This window comes from Trachinotus anak, unplaced genomic scaffold, assembly GCF_046630095.1.
Source record: "Trachinotus anak isolate AG129_WGS33_773 ecotype Australia unplaced genomic scaffold, CSIRO_AGI_Tana_v1 ptg000021l, whole genome shotgun sequence".
In the NCBI taxonomy this organism is placed as follows: Eukaryota; Metazoa; Chordata; class Actinopteri; order Carangiformes; family Carangidae; genus Trachinotus; species Trachinotus anak.
In genome coordinates, this window is record NW_027273872.1 from 10,794,902 (window position 1) to 10,820,558 (window position 25,657).

Below are 25,657 nucleotides of genomic sequence, written 5' to 3' on the forward strand. Positions count from 1 at the left end.
TAAGATATTTAAGTCCAACCAGTCCTCCAACCTAAGCAACCACACAGGTTGTTTTTTCATCCCTCTGATACGACCCGTAGGAGTGTCTCCTGAAATAGCACCCTTACCGTGGCAGGTGTACCAGACCTTGGTTGTCATGGTTATAATAATAAACAGACAGACTGTACCGACAGTGGCGTACCTACCTTTGTCGCCATGGTTTAGGAAAAGATGGTGAAGATTGGGTTAAAACAAGTACTTCCTCAACATTAGACAATCTTTGTTGTCATGGTTACAATAATAACATTGCATGGTTAACTTTGTGGAAAGTTCATGAATAATAGTAGCAACATAAACTGCTTCTTTCATATGGGAATCGAACACCACTCTCCTGTGTCATATTCCTGTGTTTGATGACCCATCCACCCCAACCTCCTCCTGACGTGAACTTTGTCGCTGTATATACTAAGTGACCACACTGTTCCCTCTGCTCCTGTCATAATTACTACAGCCACTAGATGTTGCCTAGCAACAAACGTAATCATGGGTCATAATAACCTGCCATAACAACCATAATAACCACAGACAACCGATGGGCTTGTTTTTTTACAGGACGACAGTATCTTTAAGTCTCAATGTAGAAAACCTCTGACTGACCAACAAAAAAATCCTTTGTGCTGAATCGCTGGTGTGACTTCAAATGTTAATATTTTTATTGACAGGTGAAAAATATGTGATAGAACCATACATTATAAATAACCATATATAACCATTCATTGTTAGTTGCTCTTTTAGTTCATTGCCGTGGGATGAAGTCAAACTCATGCCTGTGTCTGGGCTGCATTTTGAAATAAAGCTGTGTGAGTTTGAACAGTGTGTGGAGTCTGAGGAGGTGGAGGTGGAGGGAAGCAGGACTCACCTCTCTTGATGTGCTTGAGCTGTCTCTCGGCCTCGTCTCTCTCCTCCGTCAGTCTGTTGCACTGCAGGAGCAGAGTGAACCCATTAGATCACGTTCCACTACAGACTGCACACACAGGTCACTGACACCAGCAGAGTACAGTTACACAAGCACACTATGAGGGAGTCGGACACAACCACCACCGCTGTACGGTGGACACAGGACATGGGGGACGGGTTGGAAGCTTAGACTGCTAATCAAACTAAACTAATTGGTCATTTTCCAAACGTTCAGGAGGTTTTTACTGGCAGCTGAATTATCCTTAGAGGTATCCTCCCCTCCATACTAAACAGACAAGGGGATTAAACCCAGTAGAAACACCAAATAAAGCAGTGTCCCTCTAAAAACCAGTGGTTTTCAGACACTTCTCGGCAGCCATGATGACACGACGCTGGAAACTGAGATTCCTTACCTTTGTTTCTTTCATAACTTATGAACCAGACGTTCAGGATGTTTTTACAGGCATACCACATAGCTGCTAATCCACAAAGCAGGCAAGTCCCGGCCGGGACTCTTTACATGTCATTCCCTTCTCTCTGTCACTCTTTACTGGTTTTTGCCGGCAGCCAATCAGCAGAGGTGTCCTCCTCTCCATAACAAACAGACCAGGGGGTTAAAAGAAACAACGAATAAAGCAGCTTCACTTTATAAATTGCTGATTCGCTGATGCTCATCGGTGGACACAGGTCATCTTAGAGTTGGTGCGGAGTGGATGGGACCTGAGCTGCCATTTGCCTGGCTGTTTTCTCCAATAACTTAAATCCAGACGTACAATGACGAAAGTTCTTCATCCGGTAAAAACACATAATTGAAAACCACCAAGGTGTAAAAAGTGTATCTCAAAATGTGACTTAAAACATTTAACATGATTGAAATACATTCAGGGGAACCATGACGCTGACTCATGCGCGTGGGGGATATGACATCATTGAGAGGTGACTAAATGAAACAGAGCGTTACCATAATTAAATTCACTATTTCTCTGGTTTGGGAAATGCTAGAAACATTTGGGATAACATAAGTACATAACTCAAAAAATATGTAACATTGTTTTTTTTATAGTGGAAAAGTTACATATTCCATCTTCATAGTTCAAATTAACGTGCATGCTCTGAATGCATCATTAGAGCATGTGTATTATCTCTAGCTCCTCTGAAATCCTTAAATACCTAGCGACAGAATGGATGGAAGATTTGGAAATTTTAGCAGCTAACACTTCTCAGCTGTCTCAGGAGACTGAACAAAGTGTGGTATAAGTGGATTTCCCGCTCAGCATCCTCTCCATATAAACATTCATTTTGCTTGATCCCTCTCCCTGCTGAGGACTGCACTGCCCTTCTCCATCGTCTCCCTAATAACACCGACAGCCCCTCACTTCTGATAACAGAATGACTCTGTCCGCCTCTGCTGACTTGACGGCTGCCCTACAAAAAGGCAAAAAGGCCATAACTACTCATTTTCAAATCCACAGGATCTGTTGTAAGTATCCCTTCTTCTGCTACTATATTTAGGATGAGCAGCTGTGTTGGAGCCTGGTTTGAATGTTGGAGGAATGAAACTCGGATGACAGCAGCAGCAGCTGCAGACGTCACCGAGGTTAACAAGTGCAAACCCACCATCAACCCTCAAGGACAAACTTCATTTGACTCCTTCTGGGTGGAAAAACACAATTTGGATCAAACTATGGACAGTAAATCACACCCAAATCACAATGGCTGTGGTGGTCAACTCAAAACATGAACTTAAGTTTGTCTTTGACTCACGTTTATATTTTGGGTGTCCAGGGTTCTGGGGGTAAAAGTCAAATTCCTTTTCGCATAGGTGATGGCTGCCAAACTGAAATGAGCCATTCTGGCCTTCACCGCATGTTCCAATGTCTTCTCAACCAGAGAGGTGAAAGGTCCCAGCTGTCAGTCTGCCAACACCTTGCCTTCACCTCCCGCCCCCACTGGCAACACACTGATAGTGTGTATTCACTGTACTTGGTATCACATTCATTTTTTCCTAAGCAACTCTATCCTGATCAACTAGACTGTGTTGTTGTTATTCTATCTGCAAAGCCTTAAACAGACTATTTATAGGCCGATAAAAGGTGTAGAGATGTCACCATAACACATCTGCTTAGCATAGGTATGGTAAATCAGAGGGACATGGGTCAATGGGAACTACAAATATTTCCAGCACCTCACACTTTTCAACTGAACACACTCACTGAGTATTAATCTGGGTAATGATCAAAATGTGCTTTAATTTGTTGTCAAGGTACATTTAAATGGCTGTAAACCTTTTGCAGTGCCCTTCATTTTAAAGGTGAAAACACACATTTTTAGTGAGTAGAAAAGCTTCACGGCTATATGTTTTGTTGAGAGGCTGTTAATCCCCAGCCTTCCCTCCAATATATAACTGTGCTCACTCTCTGAGAGGGAAAATAATGAGTTATTTTAGATCTTTCTGGTGAATCCCTCCTTAACCCAGTCGTCCATTTTCCCTCTCCTGTCTATTCTCAAGCTAAGAAGAGAATGACATCATCTCATTTCTGAGCAGACCTGAAGTTACTTCCTATTCTCTTTATAGGACAGAGATGTTCAGCATCCTTCTGGGTTACCACAGTCATTAACATAGTATCTGCAGTGCAACTGGGCTCTGAATGCACTTCATTTAAAATGGTAATTGGAACTCGTAAGCATTCAGTGACCTCCTGTGCAGAGAGAATAACAGTAAACTGTCCCTCTGCATTCAGACAACTTGCAGAGGACAGCACGGACTGCATCTACAGTCATTCATTACATATTATCTGGAGCGATGCGATGAAGAAAGCTAAAAAACAATAGCCCTTATAAAAGATGCAGACTGGCCACAGTCCAGTTGGTAGCAAGACGTCTCAACCTCTGAAGGTTCATCAAAATCAGACTCATAATGCGGCAGTTACTGCTTCTTCATGTTTGAAATCTTCGTGCGGTGTTATAAAATTTGAGAGGACAAAATTCTCCATCACTCCAGTTTTTGTACAAAATTGCTCGGAGGGGGGGGTCGCTAGTCTATCATGTAGAGAAAAACAACCATTCATGCTCGCATTCCTAGGGGCAATTAAGAGTCAGCGATTACTCTGCATGTCTTTTGATTATGGGAGGAAGCCCAGGAGTACCTGGATAAAACCCACAAGAGGAATATCCAAACTCCACACAGAAAGGGTCCAGCTGGCTGCCAGGTTCAAACCCAGAACCTTCTTGTTGTGAGGCAAGAATGCTAATTATTGCACCACCATATCGCCTAAAAAAAAAATCAGGATTTTAAGATGAAATTTCAGGATATACAAAATGTTTTTGAACTGAAGTGGAGTTGCTGCCTGTGCCTCAACCCAGCCTGGACAAAGGATGAAGACCACACATGATCTGTAACTATAAATAGCCTTATTTTCTACTCACTGCCACCAGCTTATATGATGTAATCAGGTGGTTGGTGCAGGTGAGTCCAATCTCCCTGATGGCACAACTCGACCCCACAGGCCAAAACCAAAGGACTGAAACACATGCAGATTCAGGATCTGAATTTCTTGACTGAATGTGTCATAACAGACACACAAGTCCAGTTTTATCTGATTTTAAAAGTTCAAAGAAAGGTGTTTGAGAAATGCAGCACAGCTGATTTGTCCTTTGTGGCCTTTAGTATCCCTCAGTGCAGAACCGTCAGTGGTTTAAGGATGCATTCAGGCTATCTTTGTACCCTTGTTAAGCCAGTAAAAATCCCAAAGTGACCACACTGTATTTCCCAGGTGTTTGGGTTCAGATATCAGTCACCGGTAAATACATGAGATCAAGCTGACTAATGAAAAAGCCACTGCACAGTTTTAAAAACCACAGTCTATCTATAAGTAGCTAAGAGCTATTAATTTCAGTGAAACGTCACAAACCTGTATCATTGAACTTCCTTCAGGTTACCATTGTTACCACCTGACAGAGCTGTAGTTATGAAGGGTTCAAATTTGAGTCTTTTAAAGGGGCGTAACTGCGACAAAACCAAGCCGATATTTGCAGATAAAAAGGACAAAAAGGACACTCAGCATCCAGCTCTGTCTCTCCTCCAGCGGCAGGAAGCACTTGGCCCACTTTCCCCCAGCTCTACCTGCAGTCTCGCACACTGTCAGCTCAGATTTCCCTGAGGAACACAGCAGGGGCAGCGGGTTCACCAGCACAAGGCACAACGCAGTGATACTGCTGCCGGGGTTAGCGGTTCAATTCCCCGTGCTGCTCAGCGAGCACGGGGAGGCACGGTTACACGTTTCCTTTAAATAAAAAAACATACTTCTCCACTTACTTGTCAGAGCTGTTCAGTGCGGACAGACATCTGCTGTGTCGTCAGCAGCATTTTAATGGTAACACACTTAGCAAGTAGCTTAGCTTTGTTGCTTATTCCTGTTCTTGGTTGCTCTGCAGCGATAAAACAACAAAACCAAATTTCATTATGAAGATACACATGTAAAAAACGACAACCGACACTTTGACATGTGGTTTGTGATTATTTTCAGCCACACAAGTACAGTAACACAAATAAACACATATCATTTTTTGATTCAGTTGGATGAGCTATGTTAAACTTCTAGGAGTAGAAGTTTAGCTATTAGTTTTGCTTGATCATGTTAGATAGCTTTTTATACTTTTTTTTTTTTTTTTTTACACCGGCTGGGTGTTAAAAATGCTGGAGCAGCACATTATTTGAATTATTTAGCCACTGGGGAGTGGACCTGCCCTCCATCCAGGCAAGATGTAGAGAGCTGAATAATTTCTCCTTTTAAAGCCTCATTAGCGATTAGCCACATGAGCAGGATATTTTTTCATTTAGGTTATTTTCATTTGTTTCTGTAAACAGCTTAAACTCACTATCATTGATTAATCCTCTGAAAAAACATTGATTAATCAATGAACTGTCTGGTCCATAACACAGGAAGTAGTTTCCTAAAGCTTAAACTGGTATCTTCAAATTGTTTTGTCAGACCAACAGTCCAAAGATAATCTATCTCTAGGCTATCATGTAAAACGAAGAGAAACAGAACATCCTTACAATATATATTTGGCATTTTGGCTTTTAAAAATTACTGATCAATTACAAAAACAAAGAATATTTCATATAACAAAATAATCTATGCTTGTAAATCCATTTACCAACTTCCAACTTAATTTCACAGTCTTCATTTTGTGAATGGAGCTGGCTCAGGTTACTCATCATGTGATTCAGGTGTGGACCTTTGATCATGTGAGAGGTTGTGATTGTGGTGGTCAGTTGTCACATGATGACACACATGAGCCAGGTCAATTTACTGAAGGAAGACCATGAAATGTAGCTGAAAGCCACGGAAGCCAGTATCTGCACCTTTGAGCTTAGAATAGTTTTGCTTAGATTGGTTCTTGAATGTTCTTCAAAGGTCAAGACAAATTACACCTTGAGATTTAGTGACTAGAGCAAGACATTAAGAGGTTAAGGGTTAAATTCCCAATGTAAGGGAATGGGTAGCGTGCATTTCTGTAAATGTAATGCACTGGGCAGAGCAAGTCACTGACCACTTCTAGAGTTGAGGGTTTGATTCCCAGTAAGCAGCAAGAAAATACAACTAACATCAACATGGAATGGGTTTCATAATGATATCATTGTGACTCAGCAGGTAGAGAAAGGCAGGGATGCGAGTCCTTCGCAAGTCAGTCAGGGGAGCAAGACACTCACAAACCCTGTGGAGGTTGAGGGTTCAGTTCCTCATTTACCATTAAAGCTTAATGGAGCAAGGCACCAAGAGGTTAAGGGTTAAATTCCCAATACAATGCAATATGTGGAGCAAATATGTCAATTTTTGCAAATGTAGGTCAATGGGGTGGAGCAAGGCACTAACACATACTTCCAAGATGGGGGGGGTTCAATTCAATTCAATAAGTAAAGCAAGGTTTGGGGTTGCAAGTTCCATTCCCTCTTTGTAAGTCAATAAGAGAAGCAAGGCACAACAAACCCTATGAAGGTTGAGGGTTCAGTTCCCCATGTCACTCAGGGACTGAAGCAAGGCACTACAAACTGCAAGTGTAGGGGTTTCACTTTGTCCTTGGAGGTCAAAGGGTGGAGCGGGTAAACACTAACTGGATGGTGCATTCAATTCCCTGTGTAGCAAGGCACCACTAGAAGGGGTCTGGGGTTCACCTCCCACCGCGTCCTCTCTTTACATGGGGGTGGGGGGTGGGGGGGTTAAAATCCTCTAAGATATTACAGATCTGAGGCAGGTGAGGAATGGATGCAGGTTTTGGTTTTCAGAATAAAACGATGAACCAGCAAGAGATGGACTCAAACTATCTCTGCTGCACATCAGCTCAAACCTGAGGCGAGGCTTTTTCTGCCTATGAAGTCAGACACCGCAACCCAGAATAAAACTGTCAGCCTCTTTACACTCAGCAAATCCCTCTCAATAAAAAAAAAGAAAACCCCGCAACTTTAGCACGAAACCGACAAAAAAAAATGCAGCTGTGACAGTAGGTCAGAGCAGAATTTCTTCTCCCCGCTTAAATGGCGAGAAGAGCGAGGAATTTAGGGAGGGGTCCGGCTCTTTGATGTCTACAATAACCTCCAGGAGAAGCCGGCCGGCGAATTACACCGGCTGAAATTAGCCTGCAAAATGTCCCATCTTCAGGGGAGAAAGGCGTGATTGGATCCCTCCCGCACACTTAAAGTGGCTTACATGCGGAATGAATGAATGAATGAATGAATGTTTCCTGATTTTTATCGCCTTACCTCTGTTTGCATGTGTGTGTCCCTCTCCTCCTCGCAACCCTCCATCTGCGCGGATGATGAGCAGGGGAGCATTTTCAGCTCTTTTTTTTTTCTTTTTTGTAACCAAACGGTGCGATTTAAAAAGAAAAGAAAGCTACACTTGTTATTCTAGTAGCACATGTTTGGATCCGAGCCCATTTCTTTCAAACACATGGGATGGAGAGCAGCTCGGTGCGATGATGCTGCTGCTGCCGCTGCTGCTGCTGCTGCTGCCGGCCGACAGGATCCTCGTCCTCCTCCTCTTCCTTTCACTGTCAGCATCATCTGGCTCCCCTGGACCCCTCCTCCCTCCCTGCTCTTCCTCCTCCCTCCTCTGCCTCCCTTTCCCGTGCTGCGGGCTGAGTCGGACTAAACCATTTGTGCATGTGCTTAGGAAGATGATGCTGGAAAAATGTCCCGCCAGACATTGTGAACTAATTTTACCTTGTCTCTTTCTTAAGATCCCTAATATCATAATTATACACCAATCAGTTCTTGACACTTTAAGCCCTCCCCTAAGGGGAGTGAGGATGCGTTCAAGTGCTGACGGGAGAGTCTGACATACGAAGCGTTGCATTCAAGTTAAATTTATCATTTGCTACATTTAATAATAATAATAATAATAATAATAATAATAATAATCATTATTAAACTATCATCATCATCATCATCATTTGAATTATAATTTAGATAGCAAACATAGCCCGCTGTACAGGTAGGCCTATAGCTTGATTTAAACAACAGAAGTGACATCACATATGAATCACATCACCCTCTGTTTCACCATCAGTTTGATGAGTCTATGTTTTTAAGTGTGGACTCAGAAACTGTTTGGTTTCTGCAGAGATCTCAGATCAGCTGAAAAAGGTCAGACTTTGACACTGAGCTCTGTAGACACATTTCTACAGTGGCGTTCGTGTGTGTGTGTGCTTGTAAATGCTACACAGTGAGGACCAAAAACAGTATTTTCCTAACAAAGTGAGGACATTTTGGCTGGTCCTCACTTTCTGACACACCTTCAAATGGCTGTTTTAGGGTTAAGATTTGGTTTTAAGGTTAGGGTCACAATAAGGTTTAGGTTGGGGTTAGCCATTCAGTTGTGATGGTTAGGGTCAAGGAATGTATTATGTCAACGGGTGTCCACACAAAGATAGAAGTATATGTGTGTGTGTGTGTGTGCGTGTATATGTGAAAATAACTGCCCTACAACTACATCTAGAGGCTTCAATATGGAACTACAGGAGATTATGAACCATTTCCGACATTATATTCCGATTCATATGTATATATATACGTTTGAATGTCTTTCTGACCTGTGTAACAAAATTACCAAAATTAAAATTAATGGTTAATACCAAGTCTCAGCGATGTAGGAGTCTTAAATGTTTTCCTTCATCGTCGTCCACATCTGGCCTGTATTCTTATTCATTCAGTTCAGTTTTGTTTTGTTCAATTAATTTGTTTCAAAGATTTTTTGAGAGTTTTAGTCCCCATGAGAACTTTTTATAAGTTTAACTGGATATATATGACTATATTACACAATTAAAAGACACAGCATCCATTAAACCAAATGTGACAAATCTTTATTCCGAGTGCAATTATAGACAGATTTCACATGGACAGAATCTCTCTAAAAATAAAATAAATTCAAGCCCCTCTTCCAGCCTAAATTCAAAATCTATCCCCAGAAACATTTTCTCTGAAATCAGAAACCTACCAGCAACATAAACTGTTACACACAAACCACCAGAATTTTTTTTTTTTTTTTAAAAAAGCACAACTGAAGACGGAGAAAACTGAAAAGAAAAAAAACTGCCTGACTGACATTTTCATGTGTTTCAGTCCTCGGATTTTGATCTATTCCACAGAAACCAAGCAGAGGAGGAGGCAGCTCAGGCCTCTGCAGTCTTGGACTTTGCGAAGCAAGAGTCTGAGAACGTAAAGTCAGCTTCATAGGACAGTTTGTGATTTGTATCTTTGTTGTTCTACACCTGAAGCGGGCAAAGTCTCGAGGTAAAGATCATCCGACCAGTTAGGGGAGCTGGTGGTGAAGCAGTGCTGAGGCGTTTGTGCAAGACTTTTCTTCACCAGATGTGTTGCTTTATCAATTTAGCTTTTATTGAGTAGAATGAACAGGGGAACTGTCCGCACAGGCGACTGATTCACCTTTCCTACAGGAGACACAACATCTGATGGGTTCATGTCAATGCATTAAGATTCTCCTTTGACACAAACAGTCAACTTCACTGAAAATGATACAAGATTCAGTGAGGAAGGCGTCTCTGACTGTGTTGGATGTAACTAGTAAAAACTATCAAGCAAAGTCTTTCATCTGATGCCAAATGATTATTAATACCTAGAAGATTCAGAATATTCTTCCTCCACCACCTCCACCCACAGACCAGCACCAAGCCAGAGTCAGATTAAGAGAAACATACATTCAGTCTGGACACTGTAAAAATGGGTTTCCACTCAAACGCACACAGCAACAAACAAAAACTGTCTCTTTTTGTTAGGATTTCACTGAGCCAGGCTGAAAAAAAGAACGAGCAGGCTCATCGCAAAGAGCTGAGAGCAGCTTCGTCACAATTACCAAAATGTTTCTTCAAATGTTTCTGCAACACCACTGGAACTGATCCTTCACCAGATACTGTGCGTTCTGCACCGGGAACCTCATTTCAGCATCAGAAGTCAAGGCTGTGTGTGATCCACGATGCATCTGATGGTAAACTGAATCAATTCCCAGTGACGAAACACATCACACGTAAAGAGCTTTATTCTCTTAACAATTAAAACCAGGATGAGCCAACGTTCAAAAATGCAATTTTTAATGTGAGCTTCTCACAGATTCTCACTGTGGCTCCTGAAACAGCTGAAATATTGAAAACAGTGGATCATAATGGATTCCAGTCGATGTAAACTGGTTCCAGAAAGATCAGGTGAAGCCTCAGTAACATCACAAGTCAATGTAACACCTGGTGGGCTGACGATTCCTTCTTATTCAGTCCTCCTTCATGTGGTCAAACCAATGTCGGTACTGAAGCCAAAATTTTGATAATGTGACAAAACAGGCTGCGAGCGACAGCCACACCTTCAGTCCTCCCTGAGGACGAAGCGGTTGTGCACGTCCTCAGATATTCACCCCAAATGAATCCCATTAACAGCGGGGGCAGTTTATCAGGGCAACAGCAGACTGAGCAAACAGAGACAGCACTGGTGGAAAGTTTGGAAGAGAAACTGTTGACACCTCATCTCAAATTATTAACAGTGTTAGAGCTGCAGCTAGTGATTCTTATGATTATCGATTAATCTGCCATTTTTTGACATTTATCAATTACTTGCTGCTTTTCAGAAAAAAAAAAAAAAAAAAAGACTCCATCACGATGTCCTACACCACAATTTTACATCATTACGTTTGATTTGTCCAAAATTTACAAATAATGTGAGGCCAAGAAAAGCATCAAATCCTCACTTTTGAGGAGCTTTAACCATCAAATATTTGGCATTTGTGCTCGAAAAATAATCCTCCACACACACAAAATGCAGCTAAGTATGTTAAAAAAAAAAAGCCACCCTTCTATAAGTATGTTATTAAAATTGAGCATGAGATTTTGGGAGTAACAATAAATGATCACCAATTAAATTTCACCCGATTTTATTAAGGTTGGCTGCAGCTGAACATCATCTGATCTGATGATGGCGGCTGCAGAAAAAATATCACAAAACTCTTTCACAAATTAATCCAGATTATATTTTCTGGGGTCAAGGAGCAAACGAACAGCTTCAAACTGACAGTTCATGTAAACCTGACTTTTATTTCCTCATGTACGACTCTGAACAACATCTCTAGTGGCCAGTAACACGTCAAGTATTCGCACTGAGTAACAAGAAAGAAAAAGGGCAAATTAAAAATAAAATACATGACTAACTGCCTGGTGGACGCATACTGGTTTAGATACTCTGTCCTGCTGCTGCTGGACTCAAAAGCACGAGACAAAACTTAGTCCAGATCAAAAGGGTAAAACCAGTTTCCTGCTCCGAAACAAATCGACCTGTGTAATAAATAGAGTCACATCTTCCATGATAGCCTACTGCAAATGTGAGGGGCTCATTACAAACAGGGTGGGCGAGGAAAACAGTAAGAACATTAACAATGAGAATATTAATAATATTAAAGATGTTATTTTCAAGCCAAATCGTGCAGCTGGATTTCTCTGCGTCTCCTCAGCAGTTTTCCCTCTGACAGCAGCGACCACCACCACCGCTGCTCAGTACTGCATCAATCAGTAGAGACCACACACACTCTCACACACACTCTCGCTCACACATGCAGACACACACACCAAACACACACACACTCACACACTCAGACTCTCCTCCAGGAGAAAAGTTACACCAGCTTCTTGGCCTCGAAGAAGCTCTTGAGGTGCCTCATCTGCCAGATGCCGATGGCCACCAGGATGAGGGTCTGGACGATGGACCACCACAGGACCCGCTGGTTGGTGCTCTCGCTGGTCTGACGGAAACGCTCCTCACGGTACTGAGATGGGACACACGGACAGCTTTACATTACTGACAACCACCTTCCAAAGCAGGCCATTTGTTATCTGACATCAAAGTCAGCCACTGAAAAAAACACTTTTGGAGCACAGTTATGTTAGAATTGTATGCTAATTTAGGAAAAAACTACAATAATCTGCAAAAGCCTTGTGGTCAAATCACATGTGACAGTATTGTATGGAGGTTTCTGTCTTTATTCATGAGCCTGGTCTTTCATTTCGACAACATTTTTTCATCATTTCCCCTTTAGATTCTGTTAACATTTTCGCCTGAGACTGCCCTCTCTCTCCTACAGCCCCTGCTCTCAAGTAAATTTGCTCTACTCCTGTTTAAAACTGTTTGCCTGCACTCAGATGTTGCTGCACAAATGTCCTGTGCAGTTTGAATCCTCTTCCTTGCACTCTGTGGACTTTTGAAACTGCTGCTCTCAGAATTCTGCTCTTGTGCACAGATATGTTTTTAAATGACCCTCTCAAATACCCTTTTTACAGCAAAATTTGCAGTTATATGCAGGACGACTCACTAATGTCACCACATGCAGTGTCGGAGCCTCTGCGTGACAGTGAATGTGTGTTTTCAAAACTTATTTCGGGGCTGTAGCTCACTCTTTCATCCCCGAGCACCATGCAGGGCAGGTGACAGGTCTGTTTATGGTGTTGTGCCCTGAATGACATCACAGCATGGAAAAGGGGCAAAAATTACCATGTTCACCTGGGTGTTGTGTTTACATCAATGCCAATCGTAGCCAGAGCCGATAAATACCTGAGTCTACTGCAGAGTCATTTGACCCAGGTGTGAATACCGATTGTACCTTTTTCCATTGCTGACAAAAGCCTGATGTTAGCGGGTCTTAGCAGGTTTTTTGACCAGCTGAAAAGGGGCTTAAATTCCCTGACCAATACAATGCCATGTATGAAATTAATCAAACCCGCCTCATCAAGGTGAACGCTCCCTTGATGATTTATGTCTAACAGCGGTTACTGTTTAAACCAGGTTCATTTATGTAGTTAAAAAAAAAACAAAAAAACTGTGAATTTCATGATTTGGTAAGTTTCATGTTAAATCGAACTGACCAATGATCATTAGTAGGGCATGGTAAACTAGATGCCAGAATTCTGTGTTCATTTGACTTCCTTTAAATGAATACCTTTTTTTCCTTTAACTTCAGCATTTGTTTAAGTATCAAAACTCTTTTCATAATCGTGAGAGGACATAGATGATACATGTATAGTTTCATGCAGATCGAACTTACAGCCAAAGAGTAGTTTGGAAAAATAATTCCAAACTACTCTTAATTTTGGAACAAAAGTGTCACCTAGTGGCCGATTTTGGCACATTAACTGAGTATCATGGGCCATGGACATATCATTTGTTTTATCTGATGTGATCACGATTCTGTTCCTTCCCTGAAAATGTCACTTATGATTTCCATAACTTTTGCATTATAAGCTGCAGTACCACTTTTACCAGCGGAAGCCAGCGGGAGCCGCTTAACTCCGCATGGTTCATTGGACCCCTAATAACAATAACAGGGAAAACACTGACTAACCCTCTGGTAGTTCTGCTCCTTCTGGATCTGGTCCACCTGCTCCACCAGCTGCCTGACTCTCAGCTGCAGCTCCGACAGTTTGTCTTTGGCAGCAATCTCAGCGTAGTTGTTGGCGTGTTCGCCCACCTGGATGTCCAGGTGAACCCTCTGCAAGACAGCACTCTCAGCAGTAAGTCACAAAGTTGGACCATGTAATTATCTTATGTTATGATCACATAACTCCACCAACACCCAACATTCAAATTAGTGAAATAACATTTAAAGTCAAAGCCACTGTTAAAATGTAAATTGAATCAAACAAAGGCAAAAAGGCTTCAGGCAAATTAATGTGAACAAATAATTTATTTAAAACAAAGTCATATTCAGTCCAGGCACTTTGAGCCATCAGCCACCTTTGAGCAGTTAAAAGAGTCTAAATTAACTACAAACTACACTATGTCTCCTCACCAGCATGCCTCCAGCGAATAGGGAGAACTTGGAGGAGTTAGAGTGCAGACAGATCTGGTGTTCTCCAGGTGTGTGTGATGTGAAGGTGAATCTTCCCTCTGAGCCATACTGACGAGACAGAATCACCTGCAGGAAACACACAAACCAGTTCAATCCTGCTGACATTAACAGCTGAAGGTAAAAACTTGGTGCGTGGTTACCTCTCCTGATGTCTTTCTTTAATCTTTCAGCTCACCTTGTCATCAGGATCTTTAACTTCCACAAACATGCCCAGACCCTGAGTGGCTGGCAGGTACTCCTCCCTCTGTTTATCATACAACTGAGTCCGATAGTTGCCTGCAGAGACAGATAAAGAGAGAGGTGTTATGGTTATACCTTTTCATTTGTAAGTATACTAATCAGTAGCCATTTCATAGTCTTTGTGGGTTATTATATATATATATATATATATATATATATATATATATATATATATATATATATATATATAGGTGATTCTATATTTGCACAAATGGATGAGCTGTTATAGTGAGGACAGCCTCTAACACTGTACATTGGACCAGAGGACTCAGGATTTCCCACATACTAAAATATCTGTTTTTAATCTAGTGTTGTATGTATTTATGAGTTTCTGAAATGGTGGTTAAGTGGGGGATTTTCACTACTGTTAAATAGTGAATAAATAAAATAAAATGAGCATTTTCAACATTATAATAAAAATAAAGCACAATATTGATTAATCGCCTCTTTGAAACCCAGGTTGATGATCAAAAAAAATCTTATCCTTACCCACAGTAAAACAACATAACTCATAAGTCGACATATTTTATATTATTGATTGGTACCAGCAAATTAAAGATTAAATAAATGTAGTGAAGTACACAGTATAAATTTTACCGTCTGAAATAAAATGAATTGAAAGCAACTAACATTTATTTTAATAAGCAATTAATCTGCTAATGATTTAATCACTTGATTAGTTGTTTAATCTATAAACAGTCATAAAGAGGCTAAATTGACCATCACAGTTCCCCAGACCACAAGGCAAAAACGGTTAAATTTTTTTTTTTTTCTGATCAACGATCCAAAAGCCCAAAATATTTAGTTTACAATAATATAAAACATCACAAACATAAAATCCTTACACAAGAATGTTTTTTGTCATTTCAGCTTAATAAACGACTCTCAACAATTACTCAACTACCAAAAAAACCGCCAATTAATTTTCTGTCAATCAACTACTCAGCTCTAAAAGTAGCAGCAAATAGAAATTCTCAAGTAAAGTACAAGTACCTCGAAACTGTATTGAAGTACAATACTTGAGGAAATGCAATTAGTTAGTTTGGTTGCATTACGTTACTTGAAGGATGAATAATTAGATTTTCAACGATAAGCGATAAACAAAAAACACATTACTGAGAATATTGCCGCTGCTTTATTAAACACCTCTAACACAAATATAACGTGTTTAAATAGTTTGCGATTGCTGGCTGTGTGTGTGTGTTTATTAAGCTGTAAATATAAATTAAAGCCGGACATGTCACTTTCTGATACAAACTGACTTTAGCTCAGTTAGCCGATTAGCTAAAGTTGGTGAGCTAGCAGGTAGCATTAACCGGAGACCTCCTCTCACAGCTGACACTCACCGATAATCATCGTCTCGTCCGGGATTTCCTCTATGAAACATTTCTTCTCCGTTTCTCCGATGTGAAAGTACAAAGAGGAGACGAAGCTGTAGAAAACGTTCAGGAGTAAAACCGACAACACACACGGCCGCATCCTGACGGACACCATCTTCACACCGGGAGGAAACCAGGCTGAGTCTGCGCGGACACAGCAATGCCACGTAAACCATCGCCAGAGTGCGGCCAATCAGCACGCCGCGGAAGAATGCTGGGAATTGTAGTTGTACCACGTGTTCCATCGATTATATAGGGGGCAGCAAGTCAAAAACGCTGCGGTGTAGTCCAACAGTGAACAAGACAGACTTCCTGCAAGCGGTTTCCATGGCAATCGGACATGGCGCCTGGTGAGAAAGGTTCTTTGTGCTTAACAAATAAATAAGTGAATAATTAAAACTGTCGGTACACAACGTTACCGTTAATGTAACTTGTACATTAGTGTTAATAACATTTAACAATATGAAGTTTATCCGCTTAACAGAACGCTTCTCCTTTAAGTTAGCCGTTAGCTAATAAATAACTCAGTTCATTTCGGTGAAAGTTAATATATTAAGAGATAAATTACCTAATTAATGTAGCGTGACTGTTGCTAGCATTACTACTACTACTGCCGCTGCTGCTACTGCTGCAAATATTACTACTACTGTTACTAGCGCTGATGCTACTGTTGCTTCAACCACTTCTGGCGGACATGAAAAGACTTGTTTTAAAGAATGACCCATGTTCAAAGACCAAGGAGAAAGAAGAAGGAAACCAAACATCAGTCAATCAGTCAGTAGGCTGCGTTAGGCTGCGTTTTATTATGTTTTATTGCAAGTCTTCTTTTGTCAAATGCAAAAGGGTTTGTTTACAGTTTTCAAAGTAAGGTTGTGAAAAGTCAGATGTTAAAGATATAATGACACAATGCTGATGATGGATCAAACAGCTCTACATTTATATTTTCTCATTTGGCAGATGCTTTTATACAAAGTGCCTTATAAGTGAGGGTTAGGGTTAGCTTTGTTATCTCATTTTCAATAAAATATCTGCGCAGTCTGTCAGGCTGTCTCTCACACTTGTATTTTCTTTTCCTCTGCAGGAAACCAACCAATCGTATCCTTCCCATGAAACTGGTGCAGAGCTGCAACACGGGGCTTGTTTCTATATACTTCTCTCTGTGTGTCTTTTCTCCTTGACCCTGTCCTCCTCAGCTTTCATCCACTCCTCTGCAGGTCCTCCTATACCTGAACAGCTGGTACTTTGCAGCCTTCTACCTGGCAGAGATTCTTATGTTCATCTACAAAGGTCTGTAAGCTGCTGTTCTGCTGTCCATACATCATTGTTAGCGATGAGCGAAAGCATTTTGGAAGCAGGTCTGAACTTAACTGTATTTTAGTGATACAACAGATTGATTCCTGATTTACTGATTCATTGCCAGAGCCTTTTGATAGGTGTATTGATGGGGATCATTTTGTAAAATTTAACTGACTGAAATCTCTTTAGCCAGAAATAGTCTTTTGGGACCTGCTAAATCAGGGGAATCTGTGAGCATTGATGTCTGTAACACACATTTTTAAGCATTATGGAAGATTTTTAGTTTTTATTCATTCATTCAGTAGATGACTGAGAAAGGCACAAAGTGCGTACCATGTACTGAGAGTACATTTATACAAATCTTTGGTACATTAGAGGCAGAGCTTAAGTAACTGGGCAGCAAATCAAGTTATGAACATTTAATTCCCTCAAAATAAAACTTTTCTGCTATGGCTGCAAGAAAAACAAAAGTACATGTAGCTAAAAAAAAAGGTCAAAGGTCACAGTTTTACCGTCCTTACAAGAGGGAGACGATTATGTGACAAATTTACAGTGAATCATTTCCAAGCTCAACTTGAAGTCAGACTGAAATGAAAACTTTTGTTACTTCATTTTCCACATTTGGCTCCTTAATAAAATGAATATTAAACATAAGGTCTTTGGATGTATTAAGACCAAGATGGCTGCACTTTTTATTTGTATGTTTGTGCAGGGATTTCACTCCCATACCCATCAGATAATCTGGTCCTGGATGTTGTGCTGCTTGTGATCTTCCTCTGTCTGGAGACCCTCAGGATATTTTATGGTGAGTGGAACTACCGGACCTTCCTTTACCAAAGGAAAGGAGTTTATGTTGTTCCACAATTCCTTGCTGCAGCAAAATTTAATACAACGCACCACTGTCATTTCACTGCAGCAGACCTGTCTTTTTCCTAGTCCTTATGAATACCAACCTGTGTGAGCGCTTTCAGGCCTCGTGTGCGCTGCTTTTCATCCTGTTTCCCTGTGCGGCGCTGGCTGTTTACTACCTTCTGTATTGTTGCAGCTCTTGTCTGAACTCTCTCGGCCCTTTTTCTAATACTATGAACGTTTAGGTTAAGTATAACTTAAACAAACTGCAGACTCACCTGTACAGAGAACCAGGTTTCTGACCAGCTGAGTAATATTAATTACCTATCACTGCCACTTTCTAACAAATGTTAGTACTCGTGATGAGTGGAAGGGATTGTGCAAAACAGGCCTGAGGCTAAAATGTGCAGCTTTTCCAAGTGCAGTATGTTGTTTTATTCAGTCAAAAGCTGTTGGATAAAAGGCTTTATTTCTGCTCAGCCCTTCAATATCTTGTTTAATTTTAAGAAATTGTAAGGAGGTATTGGGGTTCAGGTTTTTGGTGGTTTGTGCTCATTATTCACAATTTGGTTTTTTGAATTAGTAAGTACTCTCAAATCAATTATTCTTCTGTACCATTCGTGACTCTAAATGCTGGGTGGTTGGCAGCAAACAGTTATGTGACAATGTGCGGTGTCTTGCTTCAGGCTGGAAGGGGAACCTGTGCGAGCGCTCTCTGGCTTCGTGTGCGTCGCTTTTCATCCTGTTGCCCTGCGCGGCGCTGGCTGTTTACTACCTGCTGCTGCAGACCTTCGTCCTGCGGCTGGAGTTCATCCTCTGCGCCGTCCTGCTCTGCTTCTACAGCCTCGAGTTCCTGCTCGGACTCCTCTCCGTGTCCGCCTTCTCCAGGTGACCAAATCTTCTGGGTTCAGTCCTGATGTGGGGGTTCTCAGTTCATTTCAAATCTTAAATTATTCTTCTGCATCTGGAAATATTCAAGTTCGTACGTTTTAATTTTTTTTGTTTCTGTAGGTCCAAAGTGTACTGAAGAAGAAACATTGAGAATTCACCTGAAACACAGAACACGGGGACAGATCAACAGTGAACCCTTAAAAAAAACTTGTAAATATAAAACATTGTCTGTTTTCCTAAAGAAAATTTCTACTGTTTTATACAAACTGTTTGTATAACCAATGTATTGACTCTGAGATAAAGACATTTTTGTAAATAAATTCTGGTTCATTTAAGATTTTGATGATGGACAAAGCTGTGTTTTTCTTTAATGGACCACAATCTGTGTGATATATATTCACACCTATAATATAACCTCAAATATACATCTGCAGGTCTGAAAGTCTGAAATAACACAGAATTTAGTTTCCTCAACAATCCTCAACAACAGCAAAAACAAAAAAAAAAAAAAAACGACAGTTACTGATGCTGCTACAGGAGGAAGCTCATCAGCTCCCAGTGGACTGGTCCAGATTTTAGTGAAACCTTCATTATTTATCTACTGCAGAACAAGGACAAGGACTTTTAATACTTTAAGTACAATTTGCTGGGAATACTTCTACACTTTTGATACCCTAAAAAGGTATTTTTACATCGTTGTACTGATGGCTTTACTTAAATAAAGCTTGGCAGAAGAATAGGACTCATTGGTTTACCAGGACTTGGTGTGCCAGGTGATGATGGCCACCACGTAGAGAGAGCGGACAACGGGCCACCAGAAGATCCACAGGTTGGTGTTGTGGCTGATGTCACAGAAATATTTCTCCCTCAACTGTGAATCAACAAACAACACGAGGAGTTCAAGTCAAACACTGGCTCAAACACGTTCACCTCCTCTTGTTGTTGCTCGCTCTGCGATCACTTAATCACTTGAAGAAAGAAAAGGGCTCCAAATGTTTGTCCTGCCTCTGCCTGACCTGCAGACAATTATTCATTTTATGTAAAACATTCATGTTCTGTAGCCCGATGTTTTTTCCATTCATTGTGTAATAAACACAATGAACATCAGCCACCTTTGGACTTTTTTATTTCTCTTCATGCCACAACAGTCATGTCATCATGGCGGAACAGCAGACATCACGCATTTTTCTTCACCCTGGTTCTAAACCATTTCGACACATTATAGCACAGTCTAACCTCTGGACAGTCATGTATTATAAGTTATAGAACAGCATCCTGGTAGTGCATTCACCCACTTTTAAATCTCCTCCTGAGGTTTGTTCCATTTTTTTTCCCCTGTTATTTTTTCTTGTCCAATTCAAGGGTTTAAGGACAAACTGTGTTATATGTTAATGACTGTTAAGTCCCCTCAGGTATATTTATGATTTGTGATAAAAGCTCAATTGAGATGAGATGAGATGAAATTTATTGTCCCAGAAAAGGGAAATTTGTCTTGGGCAGATAGAACCAACACACTGCCACATTCCACCATAGCATTGAACATATAAAACCAACACTACAAGATGGACACAACGGACACAACAGACAGTCTGCATTGTGATGAACATAGTCCCAACTTGGTGATATTCCACCGTCCCTCAGACATAGAGTAGTGTATCCTGCCCTCACTGCACAATCCCAGGACCACCCCGACACACAGTAGCCTGATAGGCAGGTTCAACAATTGCACAGCCTTACGTTCAAGTACATGCACGTGCAGTTCAGCGTTTGCCAGGCATCTAATGCCCAAGTGACAAGTTCAAATAAGATAATTTGTATATGAAAGCGCTAACCAGCATTTAAAATAGATTTGAAAATAATATTACTGGCTCTCATCTCCTATATTATGATGTTTTCTTTCTTTTTTCTTTTTGTTCAAAATCATTACAGGGATTGGAAGGAAGGAGAGCTTGAAGCGATTGCTTTTGTAGCTGATAGCTCTGTACGGTCGTCTCCCAGAGGGTAAGAACTCTTATTCAGCATGCATGATATGGGAAGGGTCATCCAGGATTTTAGATGCTTTTAGATGATTCTCAACAAGCCTCTCAAAGATAGATTGAAGCGACGGGTAGTCATTGTTATGTATCACCTTCATCGCCATTTTCACTAGTTTCTCTATTTTTGATTTGGATTGTGAAGTGAGAATTAAGTTGTCTTGACTTGACTTACTCTCATAGTTACAAGAAAAGATCTTATAATTGTTAAGTAACTTAAATATCAAGACTCTTTCCTGCCTGACACACACACACACACACTCACACACACACTGACTGACTGACCTTCTGGTAGTTCTGCTCCTTCTTGATCTGTTGGACCTGATCAGCCAGCTGTCGCACTCTCAGCTGCAGCTCTGTCAGTTTGTCTTCGGCAGCGATCTTAGTGTAGTTGTTGGTGCGTTCGCCCACTTTTATATCCAGGTGAACCATCTGCAACACAATAGGAAGTTCATTCAGAGGGACATTATGCAGAACAACTTCACTTTTTAGGCTGTCGTCCTGATAAACGACTACAAGAACGTCCAACAGACAAAACGTCTTACAATTTGACAAAAAAAAAAAAAAAATCTTGAAATATCACATAAGAACATTTTCTACTTTGCTGAGGAGAAAAAGTTTTTCCATCAACAAAAGCAGGATGTGACAAAATGAAATGGAAACAGGCTTTGTGAATAAATCATGAGAGACGTGAAATGTCACTGAAGAGAGGAAAACATCTGATGTGTGTGGCGTGATGATGAGGAGACATGAACCTTCCTCACTTTAACACACGAACCAAACGGGAACACTCGTCAGCTCATCATATTTGCACTTCTTAAAATTTGTGGATGGAAATCTTTTAAAAAATTTATCAGAATGTATTTTTCCCGATGTCATCATTTGTTTTACTTTGGTTTCCAATATGTTTTATTTTTTCTATTTGATTATTTCAACCTTTTGCATCTAAATTTAATGATTCGTTTCATTGCTGGGTGTTGTATTCTACGTCCTCTCAACGTTTCGAAGCCTGATTCTATTTATTTTATTGTGCTAAACTGCTTTATCACATATTATTATGATGTTCTCACCAGCTCGCCTCCAGCAGACAGGGGAAGTTGTGAGGAGTTGGACTGCAGGCAGATCTGGTAAACTCCAGCTTTATGTGACGTGATTTTGAACCGTCCTTCTGAACTGAAAGGCCGAGACAGGACCAGCTGGAGCAAACAGACAAACACTGGTAAACATATAGAAAACCGCACAGCTTAAAACTGCTACGTCCTGCTGAAATCACTGGGTTCACAGAGGATAAACTGACCCCCTCGGGTCTGGGACGAACCTCGTCATCAGGATCTTTGGCTACAACAAGTATCCTGAGGTCCTGAGTGGCTGGACTGTACTCGCCGCTCTGCTGATACAGCTGAGTCCGATAATTTCCTGCAGAGAGAGAAACAAACATTCAATCAAGCTGAACAATTATTTATTTTTGAATCAGCGATTTGATTCTTTCTACAACCAACATGGTTTAACGTTTATGCTCATGAGGCTCATGTCAGCAGTTGTGGCAAAGTGTGTTCTTGTGTTCTGCAGGATGCTGAGGCAGCAGTGTTTTTGAAAAAAACAAACAAAAACAAAAATCTATCTATCTATCTATCTATCTATCTATCTATCTATCTATCTGATCTGGAAATTGATCAGGGCCACCTTCATAAAGGACGTCCCAGTTCGCTTATTACTGTTTAGAGGAGCATCAGTTGGTGATTGGACTCTACAGCTCATCAGACCGATCTGACAAATCGCTGCAGTTTTACACTGGGACAAATAACAGACTGAACTCAGCTGTAATATCACCACCAGGTTTAGATTTTATTTGTGTCCTGATTCACCTTTTAGTCCCTATGGTTGGATCTGTGTTAACTGTGAATAAAAGCAGCATAAAACGATCTCCATCTTTCATTAGAAAGATTTTCTTTTCATTTTCGGTCATTCTCCCATTTTGACCTGCTTTAACTTGTGATGTTTACATACCTCTCACTAAACATGTACACTACTAAATCATTTCTATAAAAAAAAAAACCAGTGGACATCATCATCATAACCTGGATAATTACATCATTAATTCACAGAACAGCAATAAATTCAGATGCAAATAATCCGAAAATAAATAAAGCCTTGTTGGCTCCTTGGCTTTCACCGTCTGGGCAGTAACTTTACAAACTGTGCTTTGATGGATCTGTTCACAATAAACTGGTGTATACAGGTTTTCAGTGACAGTGCAGCTGCTGTCACAGTCACCTTTGTCATGTTGGAGGACGTCACTCCACTGCTGCACTAGCTGTACTTGTTAATACTTGGACAATGCATCATTTCCTCTGTGCAATTACAAACTCCTGACACCCGATCCCACTATGGTCTAGCTGTGATCCAGCTGTGCTGTCGTCGTCAGAGGCTTCAGATGATGGCTCGGAGGAAAGGACGTCGCGTCTCTGCTTTCATGAGACTGACTGAGATACAAGGATAGGACGCAAGTGAAGGAAAGGAGGCAATGAAGAGCATCTCTAGTTATAAGAACCTTTGCCAATGCTTTATAATAGTTTGATTAAAAGGTGTATTAAACTGTAAAAAGGGATTCGATTTCATTGAAGCTGGATTATTGTTTAATTCGAAGCAAATGATCAGAAAATAACTTCAAATTTTATTTTAAAGAATTTTGTCTTCATAATAATCCTGTTAATGTCTTTCATCGTGGAAATAGTTTTCCCTCTTGCCTTTAATCTGCTTTCTTGACTATTTTATTTTCACTTCTCTTTTCTCCTCTCTCTCTCTCTTGTAGTGTGCTTGTCAGTTCCTGTCAGCTGTTTGATATAGAATAAGAACAACTGAACTGCAATGTGTAGATAGTTAAACATTCACATCACTTCTCAAAGATAAATAATTACAGTTTTAGCATTTGAATTCACCGTCATGTTGCTATGAGGGCTTTTTAAGCTTGACAATTTTCCTCTCCCACTCAATGAGACTGTCTACATTATTGTAGTGAATTATAAGGCAGTAAAAATAAAAGGATCGTTTAAAAGTAAAATTAAGATGATCGTCTAGTATCTGTGTTAACACCAGCTTTCAAAATGCAGTTTAAAAGAGTGACATTTCGCAGCAGCAGCTGCCCCCCCCCCCTTTCAAAGTGACATACTTTTTTACCGGAAAGGTCGGGATGTGAATCTGATGAGAATTCTCAGGAAGTCATAAACCGATCTGAAGTAATCTCGGCTGGCTGAGTTGGTAGTTTTGTGTCATAAACTCACCGATCAGCACCACCTGGTCCGGGATTTCCTCTCGGAAACATCTCACCTCCGTGTCTCCGATGTGAAAATACACAGACGAGACGAAACAACTGCAAAAACTCAGAAGTAACACCGTCAACACACACGGCTGCACCCTGCCGCACATCTTCGGCTCCAGCTACTGAGTCTGCGCGGAGCCAGAGGCTTCTGGGTGTTGTAGTTCTCACAGCCGCGATAAAGTTGAGGCCGTACAAAGTGGTTTTATATACACATTTGACTTGTGGTGGCCAAAGTCAGCAGCTGATGTTATTGAAAATATAATGTTTTGTCCAGGTATGATAATTAATGCCCCATTTAGCAGCTAAGGTTACTGACCTCTTGCTTTCCCCTTGATATCAGGTTGTTGGGGGGCAAACTTAGCAGCTAAAATCACTGAAAATGTTTTAATCTCAAACAAATTTATGTTTAATGGCCAAAATTTACAGGAAATGTAACATGGAGGTTTTTCGTTTTACCTTCTCATTATAACTTTGTAAACAAAATTACCAGCTAATGTTAACGACATTTTTGATTTTATATACACATTAGACTTGTGGCAGCTAATGTTATTGAAAATATTATGTTTTATCTCGATATGATAATTAATGGCGGATTTAGAAGCTAAGGATAATGACATTTTTTCACGTTGCATTCATTTTAGAATCATTTGCTGTCATCTTTTCAAATGTACCTTACTAATAACTCTTTATCCTGCAACACTGGCAGGTAAGGTAACTGTCACTGTTTCATTCAATATCAATGCTGAATATGTGATGGCCAGAATTAGCAGCTAATGTTACATGACCTTTCCCTTTTTCCGTAGACATTAGGTTGTGTTAGCAGATAAAGTAATTGAATCATTTGTATTTCAGTAGGAAATTTCAATGTAATGGACAAACTTAGCAGCTAATGTAACATGGACAAGCTTATGGTAATGACAGTTTTTTTATGTAAACATTGGACTTGTGGTTGCATTCCTTTAAGAAACATTTCTTGCTATCTTTTATATTTTACCTTTGCTAAAAAAAAACACTTCAGCAGCCAAGCAGTAATGTTATTGAAAATTTTACAATTTACCAATACACTATAATCAATGGCCAAGTAAGAAGCAAAGGTTGCTGTATTGTCATCATGATGTGTTCACTTTAGAACAATTCTATTGTCATTTCTTTGATCAGGTATTAGTTGATCAAATCATATAAACAATAGTAGATTTGTGTAATTGAAACACCTGCTTATGGCGATTATCTTTAAGTGCACCAGTGTGTCCTACACATGTCTCGTGTGTGTCTCTGAGTCACTGTGTACTGATACATTTGATAAAAGGCATAAAGCAT

At 40.4% G+C, this 25,657-nt stretch overlaps 4 protein-coding genes across 9 annotated transcripts in view; 1 reads left to right on the forward strand and 3 right to left on the reverse strand.

The window, feature by feature from the left end:
• The window catches only part of shtn3 (shootin 3), a 33,537-nt gene extending 25,578 nt beyond the window's left edge, over positions 1–7,959 (reverse strand). For 3 of the 5 annotated variants that reach the window (XM_071457730.1, XM_071457728.1, XM_071457727.1), the window contains exons 1-2: positions 7,700–7,910; positions 899–959 (exon numbers count right to left, since the gene is read on the reverse strand). In XM_071457730.1, the coding sequence (XP_071313831.1) occupies positions 899–959; positions 7,700–7,771 (133 nt within the window). In that variant the 5' untranslated portion in view covers positions 7,772–7,910. Of the gene's footprint in view, positions 1–898; positions 960–4,847; positions 4,980–7,699 lie in introns of those variants that run through there. The other 2 variants (XM_071457731.1, XM_071457732.1) reach the window with 2 other exon arrangements.
• A 1,324-nt stretch (positions 7,960–9,283) lies between these two features.
• LOC139637809 (transmembrane emp24 domain-containing protein 9) lies at positions 9,284–16,100 on the reverse strand. Its single transcript, XM_071506696.1, has 5 exons — positions 15,920–16,100; positions 14,509–14,609; positions 14,274–14,399; positions 13,827–13,973; positions 9,284–12,257 (listed from the first exon to the last, which is right to left on the reverse strand). Exons 1-5 carry the CDS (start codon positions 16,065–16,067, stop codon positions 12,108–12,110), a joined length of 672 nt encoding a protein of 223 aa, XP_071362797.1. The 5' UTR covers positions 16,068–16,100; the 3' UTR covers positions 9,284–12,107.
• A 765-nt stretch (positions 16,101–16,865) lies between these two features.
• On the reverse strand, positions 16,866–24,456 carry LOC139637810 (transmembrane emp24 domain-containing protein 9-like). Of its 2 annotated transcripts, none has more exons than XM_071506698.1 (6): positions 24,303–24,456; positions 22,340–22,437; positions 22,092–22,217; positions 21,307–21,453; positions 19,744–19,859; positions 16,866–19,146 (listed from the first exon to the last, which is right to left on the reverse strand). In XM_071506698.1, exons 1-6 carry the CDS (start codon positions 24,445–24,447, stop codon positions 19,143–19,145), a joined length of 636 nt encoding a protein of 211 aa, XP_071362799.1. In that variant the 5' UTR covers positions 24,448–24,456; the 3' UTR covers positions 16,866–19,142. The 2 variants fall into 2 exon arrangements, with proteins under 2 accessions (XP_071362799.1, XP_071362798.1); XM_071506697.1 differs by having other exon boundaries at positions 19,736–19,859.
• On the forward strand, positions 17,152–19,331 carry tmem216 (transmembrane protein 216). The gene is made up of 4 exons (XM_071506699.1): positions 17,152–17,239; positions 17,961–18,053; positions 18,784–18,985; positions 19,109–19,331. Exons 1-4 carry the CDS (start codon positions 17,224–17,226, stop codon positions 19,122–19,124), a joined length of 327 nt encoding a protein of 108 aa, XP_071362800.1. The 5' UTR covers positions 17,152–17,223; the 3' UTR covers positions 19,125–19,331.
• Positions 24,457–25,657: the final 1,201 nt, after the last annotated feature.